Source organism: Xiphophorus couchianus, chromosome 11 (genome assembly GCF_001444195.1).
Source record: "Xiphophorus couchianus chromosome 11, X_couchianus-1.0, whole genome shotgun sequence".
Taxonomy (NCBI): Eukaryota; Metazoa; Chordata; class Actinopteri; order Cyprinodontiformes; family Poeciliidae; genus Xiphophorus; species Xiphophorus couchianus.
The window spans coordinates 2,205,170-2,225,353 of record NC_040238.1 but is presented as its reverse complement, the minus strand read 5'-3'; the positions used below and the strand labels follow the sequence as shown (position 1 = coordinate 2,225,353).

The following is a 20,184-nucleotide window of genomic DNA, read 5'->3' as shown; positions in this document are numbered from 1 at the left end:
AATAATAAAGACAAGAAAATAATTCCAATTAGTTGAACGTAAGGGAAAGAATATAAGGGGTGCCTAAGCTAAGTTTAGTTTATTTTAGTTCATGTAAAGCACACGGCTCAAGGGGCAGGATGGCCAGTGCACTTCCAGCCTTCCACGTGGAAGGTTGGCTCTTTCCCCACACCTATCCCGCCAGCGCCTCCTGCCCTATTGGGTCGTGTGTTATTTTGTTCCCAGCCCCCTACCCTAAACCTAATCCTAACCCACCCATTACCCTAACCCTAACCTCTCCAAACCCTATTTTTTAGCCTAAGTTTATGCTGTTTTTAACCCAAGTTTGGTGATTTTTAGTTGGATGTTAATTTTATTTAAAGGAAAGAGGAAAGTATAAGAGGGTGCTTGACAAAATTATAAAGAAAAATAAAGAGACAGAGACACTAAGAAAAAGGAAGAAATAAAGAAACAGAGAAACAAAGAAGAACAAAGAAATAGAGAAACAAAGAAAACGCCTGAAGAAGAGAAAGTAATCTCGAAACGTCGCGAAGAAGCTAAATAAAAACACAAGAGAAAGCAAGAATAAAGACAAGAAATAATTCCAATTAGTTGAACGTAAGGGAAAGAATATAAGGGGTGCCTAAGCTAAGTTTAGTTTATTTTAGTTCATGTAAAGCACACGGCTCAAGGGGCAGGATGGCCAGTGCACTTCCAGCCTTCCACGTGGAAGGTTGGCTCTTTCCCCACACCTATCCCGCCAGCGCCTCCTGCCCTATTGGGTCGTGTGTTATTTTGTTCCCAGCCCCCTACCCTAAACCTAATCCTAACCCACCCATTACCCTAACCCTAACCTCTCCAAACCCTATTTTTTAGCCTAAGTTTATGCTGTTTTTAACCCAAGTTTGGTGATTTTTAGTTGGATGTTAATTTTATTTAAAGGAAAGAGGAAAGTATAAGAGGGTGCTTGACAAAATTATAAAGAAAAATAAAGAGACAGAGACACTAAGAAAAAGGAAGAAATAAAGAAACAGAGAAACAAAGAAGAACAAAGAAATAGAGAAACAAAGAAAACGCCTGAAGAAGAGAAAGTAATCTCGAAACGTCGCGAAGAAGCTAAATAAAAACACAAGAGAAAGCAAGAATAAAGACAAGAAATAATTCCAATTAGTTGAACGTAAGGGAAAGAATATAAGGGGTGCCTAAGCTAAGTTTAGTTTATTTTAGTTCATGTAAAGCACACGGCTCAAGGGGCAGGATGGCCAGTGCACTTCCAGCCTTCCACGTGGAAGGTTGGCTCTTTCCCCACACCTATCCCGCCAGCGCCTCCTGCCCTATTGGGTCGTGTGTTATTTTGTTCCCAGCCCCCTACCCTAAACCTAATCCTAACCCACCCATTACCCTAACCCTAACCTCTCCAAACCCTATTTTTTAGCCTAAGTTTATGCTGTTTTTAACCCAAGTTTGGTGATTTTTAGTTGGATGTTAATTTTATTTAAAGGAAAGAGGAAAGTATAAGAGGGTGCTTGACAAAATTATAAAGAAAAATAAAGAGACAGAGACACTAAGAAAAAGGAAGAAATAAAGAAACAGAGAAACAAAGAAGAACAAAGAAATAGAGAAACAAAGAAAACGCCTGAAGAAGAGAAAGTAATCTCGAAACGTCGCGAAGAAGCTAAATAAAAACACAAGAGAAAGCAAGAATAAAGACAAGAAATAATTCCAATTAGTTGAACGTAAGGGAAAGAATATAAGGGGTGCCTAAGCTAAGTTTAGTTTATTTTAGTTCATGTAAAGCACACGGCTCAAGGGGCAGGATGGCCAGTGCACTTCCAGCCTTCCACGTGGAAGGTTGGCTCTTTCCCCACACCTATCCCGCCAGCGCCTCCTGCCCTATTGGGTCGTGTGTTATTTTGTTCCCAGCCCCCTACCCTAAACCTAATCCTAACCCACCCATTACCCTAACCCTAACCTCTCCAAACCCTATTTTTTAGCCTAAGTTTATGCTGTTTTTAACCCAAGTTTGGTGATTTTTAGTTGGATGTTAATTTTATTTAAAGGAAAGAGGAAAGTATAAGAGGGTGCTTGACAAAATTATAAAGAAAAATAAAGAGACAGAGACACTAAGAAAAAGGAAGAAATAAAGAAACAGAGAAACAAAGAAGAACAAAGAAATAGAGAAACAAAGAAAACGCCTGAAGAAGAGAAAGTAATCTCGAAACGTCGCGAAGAAGCTAAATAAAAACACAAGAGAAAGCAAGAATAAAGACAAGAAATAATTCCAATTAGTTGAACGTAAGGGAAAGAATATAAGGGGTGCCTAAGCTAAGTTTAGTTTATTTTAGTTCATGTAAAGCACACGGCTCAAGGGGCAGGATGGCCAGTGCACTTCCAGCCTTCCACGTGGAAGGTTGGCTCTTTCCCCACACCTATCCCGCCAGCGCCTCCTGCCCTATTGGGTCGTGTGTTATTTTGTTCCCAGCCCCCTACCCTAAACCTAATCCTAACCCACCCATTACCCTAACCCTAACCTCTCCAAACCCTATTTTTTAGCCTAAGTTTATGCTGTTTTTAACCCAAGTTTGGTGATTTTTAGTTGGATGTTAATTTTATTTAAAGGAAAGAGGAAAGTATAAGAGGGTGCTTGACAAAATTATAAAGAAAAATAAAGAGACAGAGACACTAAGAAAAAGGAAGAAATAAAGAAACAGAGAAACAAAGAAGAACAAAGAAATAGAGAAACAAAGAAAACGCCTGAAGAAGAGAAAGTAATCTCGAAACGTCGCGAAGAAGCTAAATAAAAACACAAGAGAAAGCAAGAATAAAGACAAGAAATAATTCCAATTAGTTGAACGTAAGGGAAAGAATATAAGGGGTGCCTAAGCTAAGTTTAGTTTATTTTAGTTCATGTAAAGCACACGGCTCAAGGGGCAGGATGGCCAGTGCACTTCCAGCCTTCCACGTGGAAGGTTGGCTCTTTCCCCACACCTATCCCGCCAGCGCCTCCTGCCCTATTGGGTCGTGTGTTATTTTGTTCCCAGCCCCCTACCCTAAACCTAATCCTAACCCACCCATTACCCTAACCCTAACCTCTCCAAACCCTATTTTTTAGCCTAAGTTTATGCTGTTTTTAACCCAAGTTTGGTGATTTTTAGTTGGATGTTAATTTTATTTAAAGGAAAGAGGAAAGTATAAGAGGGTGCTTGACAAAATTATAAAGAAAAATAAAGAGACAGAGACACTAAGAAAAAGGAAGAAATAAAGAAACAGAGAAACAAAGAAGAACAAAGAAATAGAGAAACAAAGAAAACGCCTGAAGAAGAGAAAGTAATCTCGAAACGTCGCGAAGAAGCTAAATAAAAACACAAGAGAAAGCAAGAATAAAGACAAGAAATAATTCCAATTAGTTGAACGTAAGGGAAAGAATATAAGGGGTGCCTAAGCTAAGTTTAGTTTATTTTAGTTCATGTAAAGCACACGGCTCAAGGGGCAGGATGGCCAGTGCACTTCCAGCCTTCCACGTGGAAGGTTGGCTCTTTCCCCACACCTATCCCGCCAGCGCCTCCTGCCCTATTGGGTCGTGTGTTATTTTGTTCCCAGCCCCCTACCCTAAACCTAATCCTAACCCACCCATTACCCTAACCCTAACCTCTCCAAACCCTATTTTTTAGCCTAAGTTTATGCTGTTTTTAACCCAAGTTTGGTGATTTTTAGTTGGATGTTAATTTTATTTAAAGGAAAGAGGAAAGTATAAGAGGGTGCTTGACAAAATTATAAAGAAAAATAAAGAGACAGAGACACTAAGAAAAAGGAAGAAATAAAGAAACAGAGAAACAAAGAAGAACAAAGAAATAGAGAAACAAAGAAAACGCCTGAAGAAGAGAAAGTAATCTCGAAACGTCGCGAAGAAGCTAAATAAAAACACAAGAGAAAGCAAGAATAAAGACAAGAAATAATTCCAATTAGTTGAACGTAAGGGAAAGAATATAAGGGGTGCCTAAGCTAAGTTTAGTTTATTTTAGTTCATGTAAAGCACACGGCTCAAGGGGCAGGATGGCCAGTGCACTTCCAGCCTTCCACGTGGAAGGTTGGCTCTTTCCCCACACCTACCCTAACCCCTTACCCTTACCCTAACCCTAACCCTAACCCTTTATTCTATATCCTTACCCTCTGTGTTTTCCCTTAACCTAACCTCAGTGTCTGTATACGTGGATGAGTGTATGTGTGATGCCTAAACCTAACCCTTGACCTTTGACCCCACCCTAAATATATGTGTGTGTACTTACCTGATGTGTCCTTATCCTAAATGTGTGTGGATGCTTACGTGCTTGTGCAACGTCACTTACCTTTTGTTTCAAACCAATCCTGGTGTGTCAATTCAAATAATTTCTGCATTTTTTGTAAGTCCATGTGAACATTTTATTTAAAAAGAATGAAGAACAGTATCACAGGGGGTGCCTAACAAAATTTAAGTTGCAGGAATAATATTAAAGAGGGGGCCGTAAGAAACAGAAACAGAAAGAAATAAATACATACCTGATGAAGACACAGAAAAAGTCGAAACGTCGTATACTGAGCACTAGGGGGCAACAAAGAGTAACAAACTCAAATTCAAATTTAACGGACGAGGAAGAGAACGGAAGGCTTGTGTGTGTCAGTTGGAGACAGACGGCGTGGCGGGAGGCTGTGTGGGGGCGCGGGATGGCCCGTGCATCACTCTCCTGTCGTCGGGCAGGCAAGAGTTTCCCCACACCTGACATTGCTGATAACAACAGAAGTCTTGAAATGCGTAAAAAAATCGTGTACGACCAACTTTCACTTATAAAGAAAAAAGAAGATATGAAAAGGACTTCTATGGAGGAAAAGTTAACGGAAGACTTTAAACATCGGGAAGCTGCAGAGCAGAAGCTTGAAAAACTGGAGAAGGAGAAAAAAGCTGCAGCTAACATGTGTCTGATTGATTCGTGGGGTTCCCAGATACGACGCAAACAGCAGGAGAAAAAGGAACTTCGTGAGGCTGAGAGGAGAGACATGCTGTCCTTAATTGAGCTGGACAGAGTTTGTGGAGGTGAAAGTAGAAAAATCAGCCATCAGAAATGCAAACAGCCTGTTCAGGGTACTCTGCCAGCAGCAAGACCAGGGAGAAGCAGCTCCAAGTCCTGTGCGGGAAGAACCAGCAATGCTTGCAGATCTTCACTGAGTCGTCAGAAGGTTAGCAGTACCACGCCTGTCAGACTTCCCTCACTGGACTCTAGCTCTATGCACCTCCCTGAGGATTGCCAAGAGACTGAGAATGACATTGTAAAACTCCCATCCATTCCCATACAAAATGAATAATTGTTTCTCAGCTGGCCAAGGAATGCGAGGGGATTCCCCTGGAGCTGAGGAGAGGGAAGTCTGGGCCTCCATACTTAGGCTTCTGCCCCTACGACCCCGACAAGCAGAAGACAATGGATGGATGGATGGATGGATGGATGGCTCTTCAAACCAGTCTTTCCTGTTGTCTTCTGCCTGTCTGTGAAAACAGCGGCTATCACTTGTCGTTTACATAACATCTTTGTAAGATTGTTAGCTACGTCAGACATATGAGGCCTTATCTTTGAAGGTGGTATTAGTAAGTTTAAGTTATTGTTAGTCATTTTAACAAAAGGTTTTCTCTGGGTGCTCCAGTTTTCCTACAAAAACGATAGACGGACGGACGGACAGACAGACAATTGTCTTTATTAGTAAAATTAAGTAATCCTACTTAAAATATAAGTTTTCTCTGGTTGCTCCAGTTTCTCTAAAAACACAAGTCACAGACAGACAGACATTGTAATTTGCTCTCTTAGTAAAATCAAACAATCTTGCTTTAAACAAAAGGTTTTCTCTGGGTGCTCCAGTTTTCCTGCATGTCACACCTAGGCCTTCAGTAGTGCTCCGTCTGAATCAATTCAACCCTCAATAACTATTTTATGGCTATAAAACTTCTACTGCAGGTACAGCTGCGACACACATTTTAAAAAAGCATCAAAAATAACCTGATAAAATTGCAATATTATTTAGGAATATAGCAACATTTTACTCACCAAAAATCCTGATTATTTGTACACAAAATCCATCCTCCTTTCTTTCCTCAAGATGTCAATTACTCTGTTGTGCAGATTATCCTCGCGTTTCACTTCCATGAAGAAGTCCTTTTCTATCGCCATCGAAGCTAATGCTGAAAGTCGAGTCTGCCCGGTCCTATTTCTGGCATAAGTTTTAGTTAGTAGACTGAAAGTGGCGGACAAATCCTTTTCCCGGTTGTGACAGGCTTGCTAGCTTCGGAGTTACCCGACCTTGTTTAACAATGTCCAGCTTTTCTTGAAAAGTCCGTCTTGAAAATGGCTTTGACAGTAAATCTCCAACCAAATCCATTTCTTCTCCTCCTTCACCATTGTGGGTTGACAAAACAGCTATTAAATCAACACAACAATATCTTTGCTTGCGCAGCAGATGCAGTTTGCTAGCTCTGGCTGGTACACGCTTTGACTATCCAATCAGAGCGTGTGAATACGCTGACGTTTCCGCCAACTCAAAATCTGATTGGTTGAAGCAACAGTTTGATCGACATTTATTTTATTCTACAGGCCCCGCAGAACTGATTGTGAAGGCCTCCAGGCAGATTTCTTTGACCCTGGCAACAAATAGCGGCTGAAACTAGATGTGAGGCCTTTTAATTGTTATAATTAAAAGTGTCATAATAATGACACTTTTAATGTCATCATTATACATATATATGTATACATATATACATATAACTCTTTCCAATTCAATATATACTATATATATATATATATATATTTATATGTATGTGTATAAACATATATCACTCTTTCCAATTCAATATATATATATATATATATACATACATATAACTCTTTCCAGTTCAATATATACTATATATATATATATATATAGATAGATAGATAGATAGATAGATTTATATGTATGTGTATAAACACATATCACTCTTTCCAATTCAATACAAATGTGAGTGAAAATTATAAGCTGAACAATTTCAGTTAGGATGGATACTGTGTACATCGAAAGACCAAAAAAAAAACTGAGACAAAGCTTAGCTGATGTTTGACACCATCTGTTTGATTTAGACAAGTTATACACAACTTAGCCCCTGGAGGGCGATGCAGCACCACGAAGTGAAATGGTGGTACATTTCACTTCGTGAACACACACACACACACACAAAAGAATCTTTGTGTGTGTGTTGCAGCAGCACAGACTGAATGGGTTTATGGGATTATCAGTAATTGTCTAAAAGTGGTTTCTGACCAGTTTTCGCTGCTGCTGGCTTCTGAATGAGGGCAGACCGGTTGCAGTTTTCTGGCCGATTGTTGATCTATAGAAAGTCTGCCATGCCGATTCTGATTTTGACCAGTGCCAAATTATTTTTTTGTCTGAAATGTTGCTAAATATAGCAAAAAGTCGCTGAAGTGGTAACAGTGGAGTGACTATTGTTGACTGGGAATGTGCAGACGGATGGGTGCATCACTCAAACCTTTCAGATTAGTGAATAAGATTGGCTTCACATTTAAGTATCGGCCAATCACAATCCTCCACAATTAGGTTTAATAGAGTGTAACTGACAAATTCGTATTAAAGTCAACTTTGTCAAAACCAATAAAGTTTTTTTTCCCCCTCATCCAAGTATGTCTTCTCATTTGAATTTTAATTATTGCTGTTAAAACATGATTCATATGCCTGGCAATTTTTGAATTCCTTTCATTCAGTGAAGAAGTCTCTTTAATTCTGACTGGAAATGAGACAGTCTTCTGTTAAAAGGTAACACAGTGTAAACAGATTGGAAGTTTAGAAAATAAAGTCTTTATTTAAATTTTGTTATCATGCATTAATACTAGTGGTGGGACTTTGCTAGAATTTTTTGTTGAGTTAATTGCAGGGTATGTAATTAATTGGGTTTTAAAAGAAAACTACATGTTGACAAAATAAGTAACATTTTCAATTAAAAAATCCATTTTGCAGTTTTTGAGCTCAACAACAAGAGTATTTATTGTATTTGTTCTGTTATTCAACCATCAGATTGGTGCAAAGTGCTATTATACCCATTCAGTCTGTGCTGCTGCAACACACACAAAAAGATTCTTTTGTGTGTGTGTGTGTGTGTGTGTGTGTGTTCACGAAGTGAAATGTACCACCATTTCACTTCGTGGTGCTGCATCGCCCTCCAGCGGCTAAATTGTGTATAACTTGTCTAAATCAAACAGATGGTGTCAAACATCAGCTAAGCTAACACGTACCAGGCTTCAAATTTTCCTTCGACGCTTCGCAGTTTAGCGCAGCGCCTCTTCTTTTCCCGCCATAAGGTAGGTTTCCTGGACACTGCTACAGCAGAGGACATGTTGGTTTGTTGACACCGATGCTAAGCAGCCTGCAGCTAGCCTGTTACACAGGCTAGCTGCTAGTTAGCAGCAGCAGGCAAAGCCCTGACAGCTGCCCTCTTCTTTAGCTTTGGCTACCAGGGAAGCTAACAGCTTTCAGACAGCGGGTTTTTAAAGGATGGTGACCGAGTTAGCTTGTAGACTGTCGGCCTACAATCGCACAGCGTTTAGTTAAATAACCCCCTTTTGTGTCAAGTTTTTAAAAAAATACTATAAACAGCAGTGATTTAACGGTATTTGGTGTGGTATTTAAATCACACCAGGGATAATTCTTCACATTCTGCTCCAACTGTAAACTCTTTGTAAATGGTTCATCTGAATGTGTGCTCCAGTGTCTCTGAGAGTCGCAGCCCTGCATTCCAAAAAGGAAGACGAGTACTTCACCATGAGCTCAGATGATGGTGAGAGAGCACACACACCCACACACACAGATTATTAAGCTGAATGTAAAGAAATCAGCGTGTGAGTAAACTGCTTCAACTGCAGGTGACCTGGAGAACCAGGCTGAGCTGGAGGAGAAGACCAGGCTCATCAACCAGGTGCTGGAGCTCCAGCACACCTTGGAGGGTGAGAGCGTCTCCCTGCACTCACTGCTAACTCAGGACAGCACCATGAGAACAAGCCTAACGCATCCATTCTGAGATTATGAGTCCACATGGTCCTGGTCGGCATGGTGACTGTGCAACATTACCTGAATCCTGAGTCAGTTATCCCTGGAATATTATTCCACATTTGTGTGGATCAGCCAGGAGGAAGTGAGGAGTTGAGAGCTGACAGAGTGATCTGGATGGTGGCAGGCAGCGGCAAACAACGAAACGTGATCCAAACTCCAAAACACACAAATACAAAGGCTGCAAGCTCTCTGTAAAACAAGAGCTCCTGACCACTAGGGGGAGTCAACCAACAAATCACCTGGGATCAGACTCTCAGTGAAGATGGAAGGTAGAAAAGGTGCACTAGTCTTCTTGAAATGCAATCTTTTACAATATTCTAGAACAGCAGGATATTTATGTACATAATATTAGCTACTCTAGACTGCCCCTAGTGGTAATGGGGGTCTGCAGTTTTTCATGTTTGCATTTGTTGAAGCCATTTGTCCCATTTTTCCCTTTTATTTTATTTCCTGTGGTTGCAGTGTTTTCCTGTTCTATTTGTGTTTGTGTGTTTTGGAGTTTTCATCATCCATGTGTGTGCAGCAACACGTTTGGCTGTTTGCTGAGTGTTTGCTCCTGTCGTCCAATGTAGATCTGAGTTTATTTATGAAGATCACATTCGGGCTAAAATACAACCTGGAAATGATCATAAGATGTCTTTTTAATCCAGGTGATATTGCAAAGCACATTAATTGGTTATGTTTTTGTAACTCAAAATCTTTTCCTCCTCTGAATCGGTGCAGCTAATTTCACTGTAGTTGCACATTTCCACCTGACATTGTTTACTACCTAGTCAAAGTTTTTCTCCTGTAAGGCAAACAGCCTTGCAGACTGACGTCCTAGACCTGGACCATGTGTGTGTTCCAGACCTGTCTGCCCGGGTGGATGCAGTGAAGGAGGAGAACCTGAAGTTGAAGTCGGAGAACCAGGTTCTGGGCCAGTACATCGAGAACCTCATGTCTGCCTCTAGTGTCTTCCAGACGACCGACACCAAGAGTAAACGGAAGTAGGCAGAACTTCTGACATCACTGAGCCAAATTGGACCCAGCGACCCAGGTCGCAGCGTCTGGCCTCATGGACTCTTTAATAACAGCTAGTCTGGGACATAAAGCCAAGCCTGAATGTAAATATTGGTATTTATCTTCACTTGACCACTAGGGGACAGTGTTGCTGTGTTTCGATAGGTTCTGGAGAGGAGTCAGCCAGAGGGTCAGCAGGGGATTGGACGAATCATGTTATGATGTAACGAGCTGTCATTTCTCAGAATTTTAGTTTACATGACTTTTTTTTTCCTAGCATAGATTTCAAAACAAAGTTTGATCAATTTACACAATTATGCGAACGTTTTTTCAAACACAGGTGGAATTTAGGAAATCCAATCCATTTTTAATACCTGAAGCACACAAATTGTAAATACTGCGTTATAACCAAGATGATGACATCACTCAGGTAAACTACACATTTGCTACAAAATTTAGTTACGAAGCAGAAAAAAGAAGGGATAAAAATAAACCTGTCATCTTTATGGCTGCTTTCAAAAATCTGCAGAGTTCATCTCATATGGGCTGCAACTAATGGCTATTTTAGTAATCAATTAATCTATCAATTATTCTGATGATTAATCAGACAAAAAATTGGCACATTCTACAGATTTTTCATTTAATCATGCAAGCCTTTTTATACATTAAGAGATAATTAAACAATTCAATTCATTTAAAAATAACTTTATTGCCACATATGCAGTGCAGTAGCATTCCTTTAAATCTGAACCCGGTTGAAGCTAAAACACTTGAGGAGTTTTGTCTAAACATTTATAATGGTGCTTTTATCTTAAATTTAAAATGTATACATATTGTACAGCACGTTGTTTTAATAGCCATATTCACTTTTTTTGAGTCTGTAACTTCTAGTTAACGATTAGTTGACAATTATTTCAATTAATCACAATCAGTCCAATTAATTGTTTCAGTCCTAGAGAGATATCAATGGCAGAAAATCAAATGACGATGCTGCGTGGCTGCTGAAGGTGAGTGCAGCCGGACAGCCTGTTTTCTTCATGCTGTCTGATCAGAGCGGCTCGGTCCGTTGGTTCCACGGTACCAGCTGCTCGCTCTGAAAGCACACAGCCTGAGATCTGCCCACATCATCCTGACGGTCTGCAGAGCGCTGCGGCTCCAGTGTTTGGAGGCGCAGGTGGCCGGAAAGGAGAGAGACGGTTTATCTGCTGGTTTCTCCACTCTGCTGCCGGTGTTATGCCCAGAAATGCATGCCTGCCGAGAATTGCATCCCCTGTCGCGGGAGCGCGCATCGCTCTAAACTCTCGTATATTGATGAGAAAACGGACTGAAATATGACCGAAGAGGACATTTTTGAAGATATTCGTAACATTATCACGTTTCTTAATCATGTAAGACATAAAACGGTGGGTTTTATTTCGCAGATTAATTGAAATAAATACGGTTTTTATAGCTTTATTGAAACATCTGAGTCGAACGTTTTTCAGTCAGCGTCTGATGAAAATGTTCTCCGCAGATGGCTTGAAATTCCCCGATTTATCTTTTGACACAATGGCTTAAAGCATTACAAAACAGAAGCCCGTTTTATATCATCCTTTACTGTCTAGTCTATTAATGTAGGGGGGATGATTTTAATTTCTGAGCCTGCCAATATTTGTATCCCCTGTCTATTGTTGATATGAAACGTATAGCAGTTGCACAGAGAATAAGTGTCATTACGTAGAAAAGGTGAAGTCCCTCTTAACTCCTCATTTCTTCAAGTTAGCAGAGGGATGCATTTTCTGGCATAGCAAATGTTACCTTGCCAATACATGTAGGCCTTATATATTTTCCACAAATATAATTCTACTGATACAAAATGTATACCAGCAGTTCATAAAACAAGTGTGATTGTATAGAAAAAGTAATTTCACTCTTGACTCTTTATTTCTCCATGTAAGCAGGGGATGCATGTACAGCAAAGCCTATTATTAGCCTGCCAAAATATGCATGGCCTCTCCATGTTCTTCAAATATTATCCTATCGATATAAAACCCATACCAGTAATTCATAGAACATCTCTGATTATGTAGAAAAGGTGAAATCCCTCTTTAATTCTTTATTTATCCAAGTTAGCAGGGGATGCATTTTTTGGCAATATGGATGTCGAGCCTGCCAAAATATGCATGCCCTACCTATTTTCCTCAAATTTTATCCTATTGCTTTGAAATTCATACCAGCAGTTCATACAGCTACTCTGATTATGTAGAAAAAGTTATTTCACTCTAAACTCTTTATTTATCCAAGTTAGCAGGGGATGCATTTTTTGGCAAAGCCTATTATTAGCCTGCCAAAATATGCATGCCCCCTCTATTTTTCTCAAATATTGTCCTACTGATATGAAACTTATACCAGCAGTTCATAGAACAAGTGTGATTATGTAGAAAAAGTTATTCCACTCATAACTCTGTATTTCTCCATTTTAGCAGGGGATGCATTTTTTGGCAATATGGATGTCGAGCCTGCCAAAATATGCATGCCCCCTCTATTTTCCTCAAATTTTATCCTATTGCTATGAAATTCATACCAAAAGTTCATACAACTACTCTATTTATGTAGAAAAAGCTATTTCACTCTAAACTCTTTATTTATCCAAGTTAGCAGGGGATGCATTTTTTGGCAAAGCCTATTATTAGCCTGCCAAAATATGCATGCCCCCTCTATTTTTCTCAAATATTGTCCTACTGATATGAAACTTATACCAGCAGTTCATAGAACAAGTATGATTATGTAGAAAAAGTTATTCCACTCATAACTCTGTATTTCTCCATTTTAGCAGGGGATGCATTTTTTGGCAATATGGATGTCGAGCCTGCCAAAATATGCATGCCCCCTCTATTTTCCTCAAATTTTATCCTATTGCTATGAAATTCATACCAAAAGTTCATACAACTACTCTATTTATGTAGAAAAAGCTATTTCACTCTAAACTCTTTATTTATCCAAGTTAGCAGGGGATGCATTTTTTGGCAATATGGATGTCGAGCCTGCCAAAATATGCATGCCCTACCTATTTTCCTCAAATTTTATCTTATTGATTTAAAACTTATATCAGCAGTTCATAGAACAAGTGTGATTTTGTAGAAAAAGTTATTTCACTCTAAACTCTTTATTTATCCAAGTTAGCAGGGGATGCATTTTACGGCAAGGCCTATCATTAGCCTGCCAAAATATGCATGCCCCCTCTATTTTCCTCAAATGTCATCCTATTGATATGACATTCATACCAGTAGCTAAGAGGATAAGTGTAATTATGTAGAAAAGGTAAAATCCCTCTTGACTCTTTATTTTTTCAAGCTAGGAGGGGGATGCATTTTTTGGCAATATCGAATTTGAGTCTGCCGATATTTGCATGCCATACCTATTTTCCCCAAATATCATCCTATTGATATAAAACTCATACCAGCAGTTAAGGGAACAAATGTGATTATGTAGAAAATGTTATTTCTTTATTATCGCTATTGCAAGGATACTGAAGGAAATAAATCTGACAATGCATCTTTGCTAAATGTAAAGCATACACAAACCATTTTTATTTTGGTTTAACATAAAAATTAAATCACTTTTTTTCATTAATTTCAACAAAAGAATATTCATAACAAAAATTTTTGGAAAACCAATTAAGTCAACAAAAATTATGTCACATGTTTAAACTGAAAATCCACTGAACTGCAGTCATCTACGAATTAGATTGGTACAAACATAAAATCTATAAACACATTGCACAGCAGTAGTCTGTGTCGGTTTGTGGGACCTTAATGCAGCCTTGATGGTACCACCAGTTGCATCTGTCACATGTGATCTGTAAATAAATAATACAAAATGGTCAAATAACAACATAAAGAATGTTTTTTTTAGTTCCTTATCTGTTTACTGAAGGTGATATTGGGTTTTGCCAACATAAAGCTTCTTCTTAATTATCAATATATGATTGGTAGAACTTTATTTGAGGAGATGACAGCATGTTCCTGACATGTATGGAGGTAAAAAAAATTCTAGGACCACAAGCATCTGTGTTTAATGTTTTACGACTGTACTTAAAAAAAAAAAAAACTTAAGCTACTTCCCACTTACCTGCCTTGGGTGTTTATTTATTTTATTATGATTTATTTTTGTATATCTACATACTTTGCAACTATTTGAAGGATGGTATATGGTTTGCTTGAATTGATTTTTCACTGCATTACATTGTTGTCTTACCCACATGTGATCTTCTGTGTCCTCACTGCCACAGTGTCTGCAGAGTCTCCACTGACTCTACAGAAAAACAAACCGCATCTTTAAATCAATGTTATAAAATAATCTCAATGGTATTTTTTTTTCTTTTAAATAATTCCATTTGTTAGTGTTCTTTTGAAAGTGGAACAATAATCCTCTGTGTAGATCTCAGTCGTCTAATCATCCCTTTTTGATAATGTCTGGTCTCATAAACAAATACAAGTAATAGAAACTGTACATCATATTGGCATATTAGGCAGGCTCACATGGTGTCTGTCTATTCATGAATTGAAACACACATGTATTTAAGGTATTTCTGGGATTTATGGTAAAAGAAAGCATCACTTAGTGTTTACCTTTTTATAATTTTCTCCAACTTAAGCCACTGAAAGTATAAAAATGGCATTCAGAAAATTTTAATATGTCTACATATATATGTGTATACATCTTGTGAAATTTGTCATTTTGTAAATGTTAATTTTATGAAAATACAGTAATGAATATAATGGTTCACATAATACATCTCATTCCAGTTTTGTACTTTCACAAACTGCAAGTCCTTTTGCTTATTAAGTTACATTAAAGCTACTCAAGAAAAGTGTAATTGTATCCTAGAACAATTTTAAGTTTGTTGATTATGTTTTTTGCCTCAACAGTTATTGGGCTGTGTTATGTGTAATTTATTTATTAGAGATCAAGGCCAGGTGTATTGAAATGTTCTTCACTAATTGAATTTGACATAAACACTAACATGATTGTACTTCACACATCTGCAAAGTTCAATATTTTAATATTTCTAATTAGATAAAATAGCTGACCTAACACAATTTTTTTGTGCGTGCATGAGTTTACACACAACATAGTATCCCACCCACATAGGAACTGAATAAAAAATATGTCAAAAGATACCTGATTCTGAGAGAAGTGTGGAAGACATGTTGAGTCTCATGGTATTAACAGCTTCTGCTGCTGATGGAAAGTTCAGGTCCTTGTTTTCCAGTATGCACTCTGCAAACTGTAAAGGCAAATATATTTTTTTCAAAAAAGAAAGAAGAGTAACAGCGGACTCATTACAAATACAAAATATTTGTCAAAGTATTAGATTGTCATATAGAGGTCATGACATTTATGAATAATTAGACATTTTTGCTATACTTATTTCAGACTCTTTCCATTGTCATTAAAATAAATCAACCATGTAATAAAGCAATATAATTCATAAATTACATTATATTTCAGGCAGAAATGCACAGTTTAAGTTGTTAAGCCAAAGCTGTTCATCATCTTAAAAGTTCTACTCCTACAAAATAGCATTAGATTAATGGCAATGTGATTATTAGAAAACCACTTTCATATTAATCTTTTTTTCACAACATCAAAAACGTAAACAAGCATGTATACCAATATATTGATATATAATTCTATCTATCTTCAGACATAGATAGATATACATGTATGTGGAAAGAGACAGAACAGTACACATAAAGGTTATATAAATTGATTTGTAAACAGACAATGTTCTACATTACATAAGAAATATAAGTAATCATAGTCAAGTATATACAGTACAAACCAAAAGTTTGGACACACAGTTGTGTCCAAACTTTTGGTCTGTACTGTATATATATATATATATATATACTGTATATAAAAACATAAAACCACGGCTGCCCAAATCACGGCAGAATTAAATGTGCACCTCAACTCTCCTGTTTCCACCAAAACTGTCCGTCGGGAGCACCACAGGGTCAATATACACGGCCGGGCTGCTATAGCCAAACCTTTGGTCACTCGTGCCAATGCCAAACGTCGGTTTCAATGGTGCAAGAAGCGCAAATCTTGGGCTGTGGACAATATGAAACATGTATTGTTCTCTGATGAGTCCACCTTTACTGTTTTCCCCACATCCGGGAGAGTTACAGTGTGGAGAAGCCCCAAAGAAGCGTACCACCCAGACTGTTGCATGCCCAGAGTGAAGCATGGGGGTGGATCAGTGATGGTTTGGGCTGCCATATCATGGCATTCCCTTGGCCCCATACTTGTGCTAGATGGGCGCGTCACTGCCAAGGACTACCGAACCATTCTGGAGGACCATGTGCATCCATGTATATATATACACTGCTCAAAGAAATAAAGGGAACACTCAAATAACACATCCTAGATCTGAATGAAAGAAATATTCTCATTGAATACTTTGTTCTGTACAAAGTTCCATTTGCACAACAGCAGGTGAAATTGATTGTCAATCAGTGTTGCTTCCTAAGTGGACAGATTGATTTCACAGAAGTTTGATTTACTTGGAGTTATATTGTGTTGTTTAAGTGTTCCCTTTATTTTTGAGCAGTATATATATACTGGTATATATATATAAATATATATATATATATATATATATATATATTTAAACAGCACTTACTTTAAGCGCAAACACACCACATGAAACCACATCTTGCTGGATGGCATGTTATACTGTTTCACATTTCCACATTGACACTTTCATCCCTTTGCTTCTCATAAATGTCCTTGTTGAGAGGATAAAATGTTAAATTAACATTCTAGTTATCCAATTATGACATTTTTTATTATAATAAACAATAATTGTTCTTGTTTTTCTCACCTTGTTACTTCCAAGCACCTCTTCACATCTTTTTGGGACTCTCCAAGTGAGTTAAGGAAACCTATTGTTATGAATATTCTTTTGTTGAAATTAATGAAAAAAAGTGATTTAATTTTTATGTTAAACCAAAATAAAAATGGTTTGTGCATGCTTTACATTTAGCAAAGATGCATTGTCAGATTTATTTCCTTCAGTATCCTTGCAATAGCGATAATAAAGAAATAACATTTTCTACATAATCACATTTGTTCCCTTAACTGCTGGTATGAGTTTTATATCAATAGGATGATATTTGGGGAAAATAGGTATGGCATGCAAATATCGGCAGGCTCAAATTCGATATTGCCAAAAAATGCATCCCCCTCCTAGCTTGAAAAAATAAAGAGTCAAGAGGGATTTTACCTTTTCTACATAATTACACTTATCCTCTTAGCTACTGGTATGAATGTCATATCAATAGGATGACATTTGAGGAAAATAGAGGGGGCATGCATATTTTGGCAGGCTAATGATAGGCCTTGCCGTAAAATGCATCCCCTGCTAACTTGGATAAATAAAGAGTTTAGAGTGAAATAACTTTTTCTACATAATCACACTTGTTCTATGAATTGCTGGTATAAGTTTCATATCAGTAGGATAATATTTGAGGAAAATAGATAGGGCATGCATATTTTGGCAGGCTCGACATCCATATTGCCAAAAAATGCATCCCCTGCTAACTTGGATAAATAAAGAGTTTAGAGTGAAATAACTTTTTCTACAAAATCACACTTGTTCTATGAACTGCTGATATAAGTGTTAAATCAATAAGATAATATTTGAGGAAAATAGATAGGGCATGCATATTTTGGCAGGCTCAACATCCATATTGCCACAAAATGCATCCCCTGCTAACTTGGATAAATAAAGAGTTTAGAGTGAAATAACTTTTTCTACATAATCAGAGTAGTTGTATGAACTGCTGGTATGAATTTCATAGCAATAGGATAAAATTTGAGGAAAATAGATAGGGCATGCATATTTTGGCAGGCTCGACATCCATATTGCCAAAAAATGCATCCCCTGCTAACTTGGATAAATAAAGAGTTTAGAGTGAAATAACTTTTTCTACATAATCAGAGTAGTTGTATGAACTGCTGGTATGAATGTCATAGCAATAGGATAATATTTGAGGAAAATAGAGGGGGCATGCATATTTTGGCAGGCTCAACATCCATATTGCCACAAAATGCATCCCCTGCTAACTTGGATAAATAAAGAGTTTAGAGTGAAATAACTTTTTCTACATAATCAGAGTAGTTGTATGAACTGCTGGTATGAATGTCATAGCAATAGGATAATATTTGAGGAAAATAGAGGGGGCATGCATATTTTGGCAGGCTAATGATAGGCCTTGCCGTAAAATGCATCCCCTGGTTAAATGGAGAAATAAAGAGTTAAGAGTGGAATAACTTTTCTACATAATCACACTTGTTCTATGAATTGCTGGTATAAGTTTCATATCAGTAGGATAATATTTGAGGAAAATAGATAGGGCATGCATATTTTGGCAGGCTCAACATCCATATTGCCACAAAATGCATCCCCTGCTAACTTGGATAAATAAAGAGTTTAGAGTGAAATAACTTTTTCTACATAATCAGAGTAGTTGTATGAACTGCTGGTATGAATTTCATAGCAATAGGATAATATTTGAGGAAAATAGAGGGGGCATGCATATTTTGGCAGGCTAGTAATAGGCCTTGCCGTAAAATGCATCCCCTGGTTAAATGGAGAAATAAAGAGTTAAGAGTGGAATAACTTTTTCTACAAAATCACACTTGTTCTATGAATTGCTGGTATAAGTTTCATATCAGTAGGATAATATTTGAGGAAAATAGATAGGGCATGCATATTTTGGCAGGCTCAACATCCATATTGCCACAAAATGCATCCCCTGCTAACTTGGATAAATAAAGAGTTTAGAGTGAAATAACTTTTTCTACATAATCAGAGTAGTTGTATGAACTGCTGGTATGAATTTCATAGCAATAGGATAAAATTTGAGGAAAATAGATAGGGCATGCATATTTTGGCAGGCTCGACATCCATATTGCCAAAAAATGCATCCCCTGCTAACTTGGATAAATAAAGAGTTTAGAGTGAAATAACTTTTTCTACAAAATCACACTTGTTCTATGAACTGCTGATATAAGTTTTAAATCAATAAGATAATATTTGAGGAAAATAGATAGGGCATGCATATTTTGGCAGGCTCAACATCCATATTGCCAAAAAATGCATCCCCTGCTAACTTGGATAAATAAAGAGTTTAGAGTGAAATAACTTTTTCTACATAATCAGAGTAGTTGTATGAACTGCTGGTATGAATTTCATAGCAATAGGATAAAATTTGAGGAAAATAGGTAGGGCATGCATATTTTGGCAGGCTCAACATCCATATTGCCAAAAAAATGCTTCCCCTGGTAACATGGAGAAATAAAGAATTAAAGAGGGATTTCACCTTTTCTACATAATCAGAGATGTTCTATGAATTACTGGTATGGGTTTTATATCGATAGGATAATATTTGAAGAACATGGAGAGGCCATGCATATTTTGGCAGGCTAATAATAGGCTTTGCTGTACATGCATCCCCTGCTTACATGGAGAAATAAAGAGTCAAGAGTGAAATTACTTTTTCTATACAATCACACTTGTTTTATGAACTGCTGGTATACATTTTGTATCAGTAGAATTATATTTGTGGAAAATATATAAGGCCTACATGTATTGGCAAGGTAATAATTTGCTATGCCAGAAAATGCATCCCTCTGCTAACTTGAAGAAATGAAGAGTTAAGAGGGACTTCACCTTTTCTACGTAATGACACTTATTCTCTGTGCAACTGCTATACGTTTCATATCAACAATAGACAGGGGATACAAATATTGGCAGGCTCAGTCATTAAAATGCATCCCCTCTACATTAATATGCTAGACAGTTAAGCATGATATAAAATGTTCTACATAATGGGCCTCTGTTTTGTAATACTTTAAGCTAATATGATGTTAAAAGAAAAATCGGGAAATTTCAAACCAAATGCGGAGAGCATTTTCTTCAGACACGGACTGAAAAACGTTCGACTCATTTGTCTCAATAAATGTGTAAAAACCGTATTTATTTCAATTAATCTGCGATATAAAACCCACCGTTTTAAGGCTGACATGTTTAAGAAACGT

General features: G+C 37.6%; 1 protein-coding gene and 1 long non-coding RNA gene across 2 annotated transcripts; one reads left to right on the top strand and one right to left on the bottom strand.

Moving 5' to 3' along the window:
* Window positions 1–8,189: 8,189 nt before the first annotated feature.
* Window positions 8,190–10,598, top strand: LOC114153036 (short coiled-coil protein B-like). Its single transcript, XM_028031275.1, has 4 exons — window positions 8,190–8,345; window positions 8,753–8,821; window positions 8,907–8,987; window positions 9,941–10,598. The coding sequence occupies exons 2-4, from the start codon at window positions 8,806–8,808 to the stop codon at window positions 10,081–10,083; spliced, it is 240 nt and encodes a 79-aa protein (XP_027887076.1). The 5' UTR covers window positions 8,190–8,345; window positions 8,753–8,805; the 3' UTR covers window positions 10,084–10,598.
* Window positions 10,599–13,730: 3,132 nt separating this feature from the next.
* LOC114153037 (uncharacterized) lies at window positions 13,731–16,800 on the bottom strand. Its single transcript, XR_003597262.1, has 3 exons — window positions 16,763–16,800; window positions 15,256–15,361; window positions 13,731–14,385 (listed from the first exon to the last, which is right to left on the bottom strand). It is a non-coding gene; the product is annotated as an uncharacterized LOC114153037 (long non-coding RNA).
* Between the last annotated feature and the right edge of the window lie 3,384 nt (window positions 16,801–20,184).

Bases quoted from the DNA above. Each gene is read 5' to 3' on its own strand.
- LOC114153036 (XM_028031275.1), top strand. The intron at 8,988-9,940 runs GTGAGAGCGTCT...TGTGTGTTCCAG, and splicing joins GCTCCAGCACACCTTGGAGG to ACCTGTCTGCCCGGGTGGAT.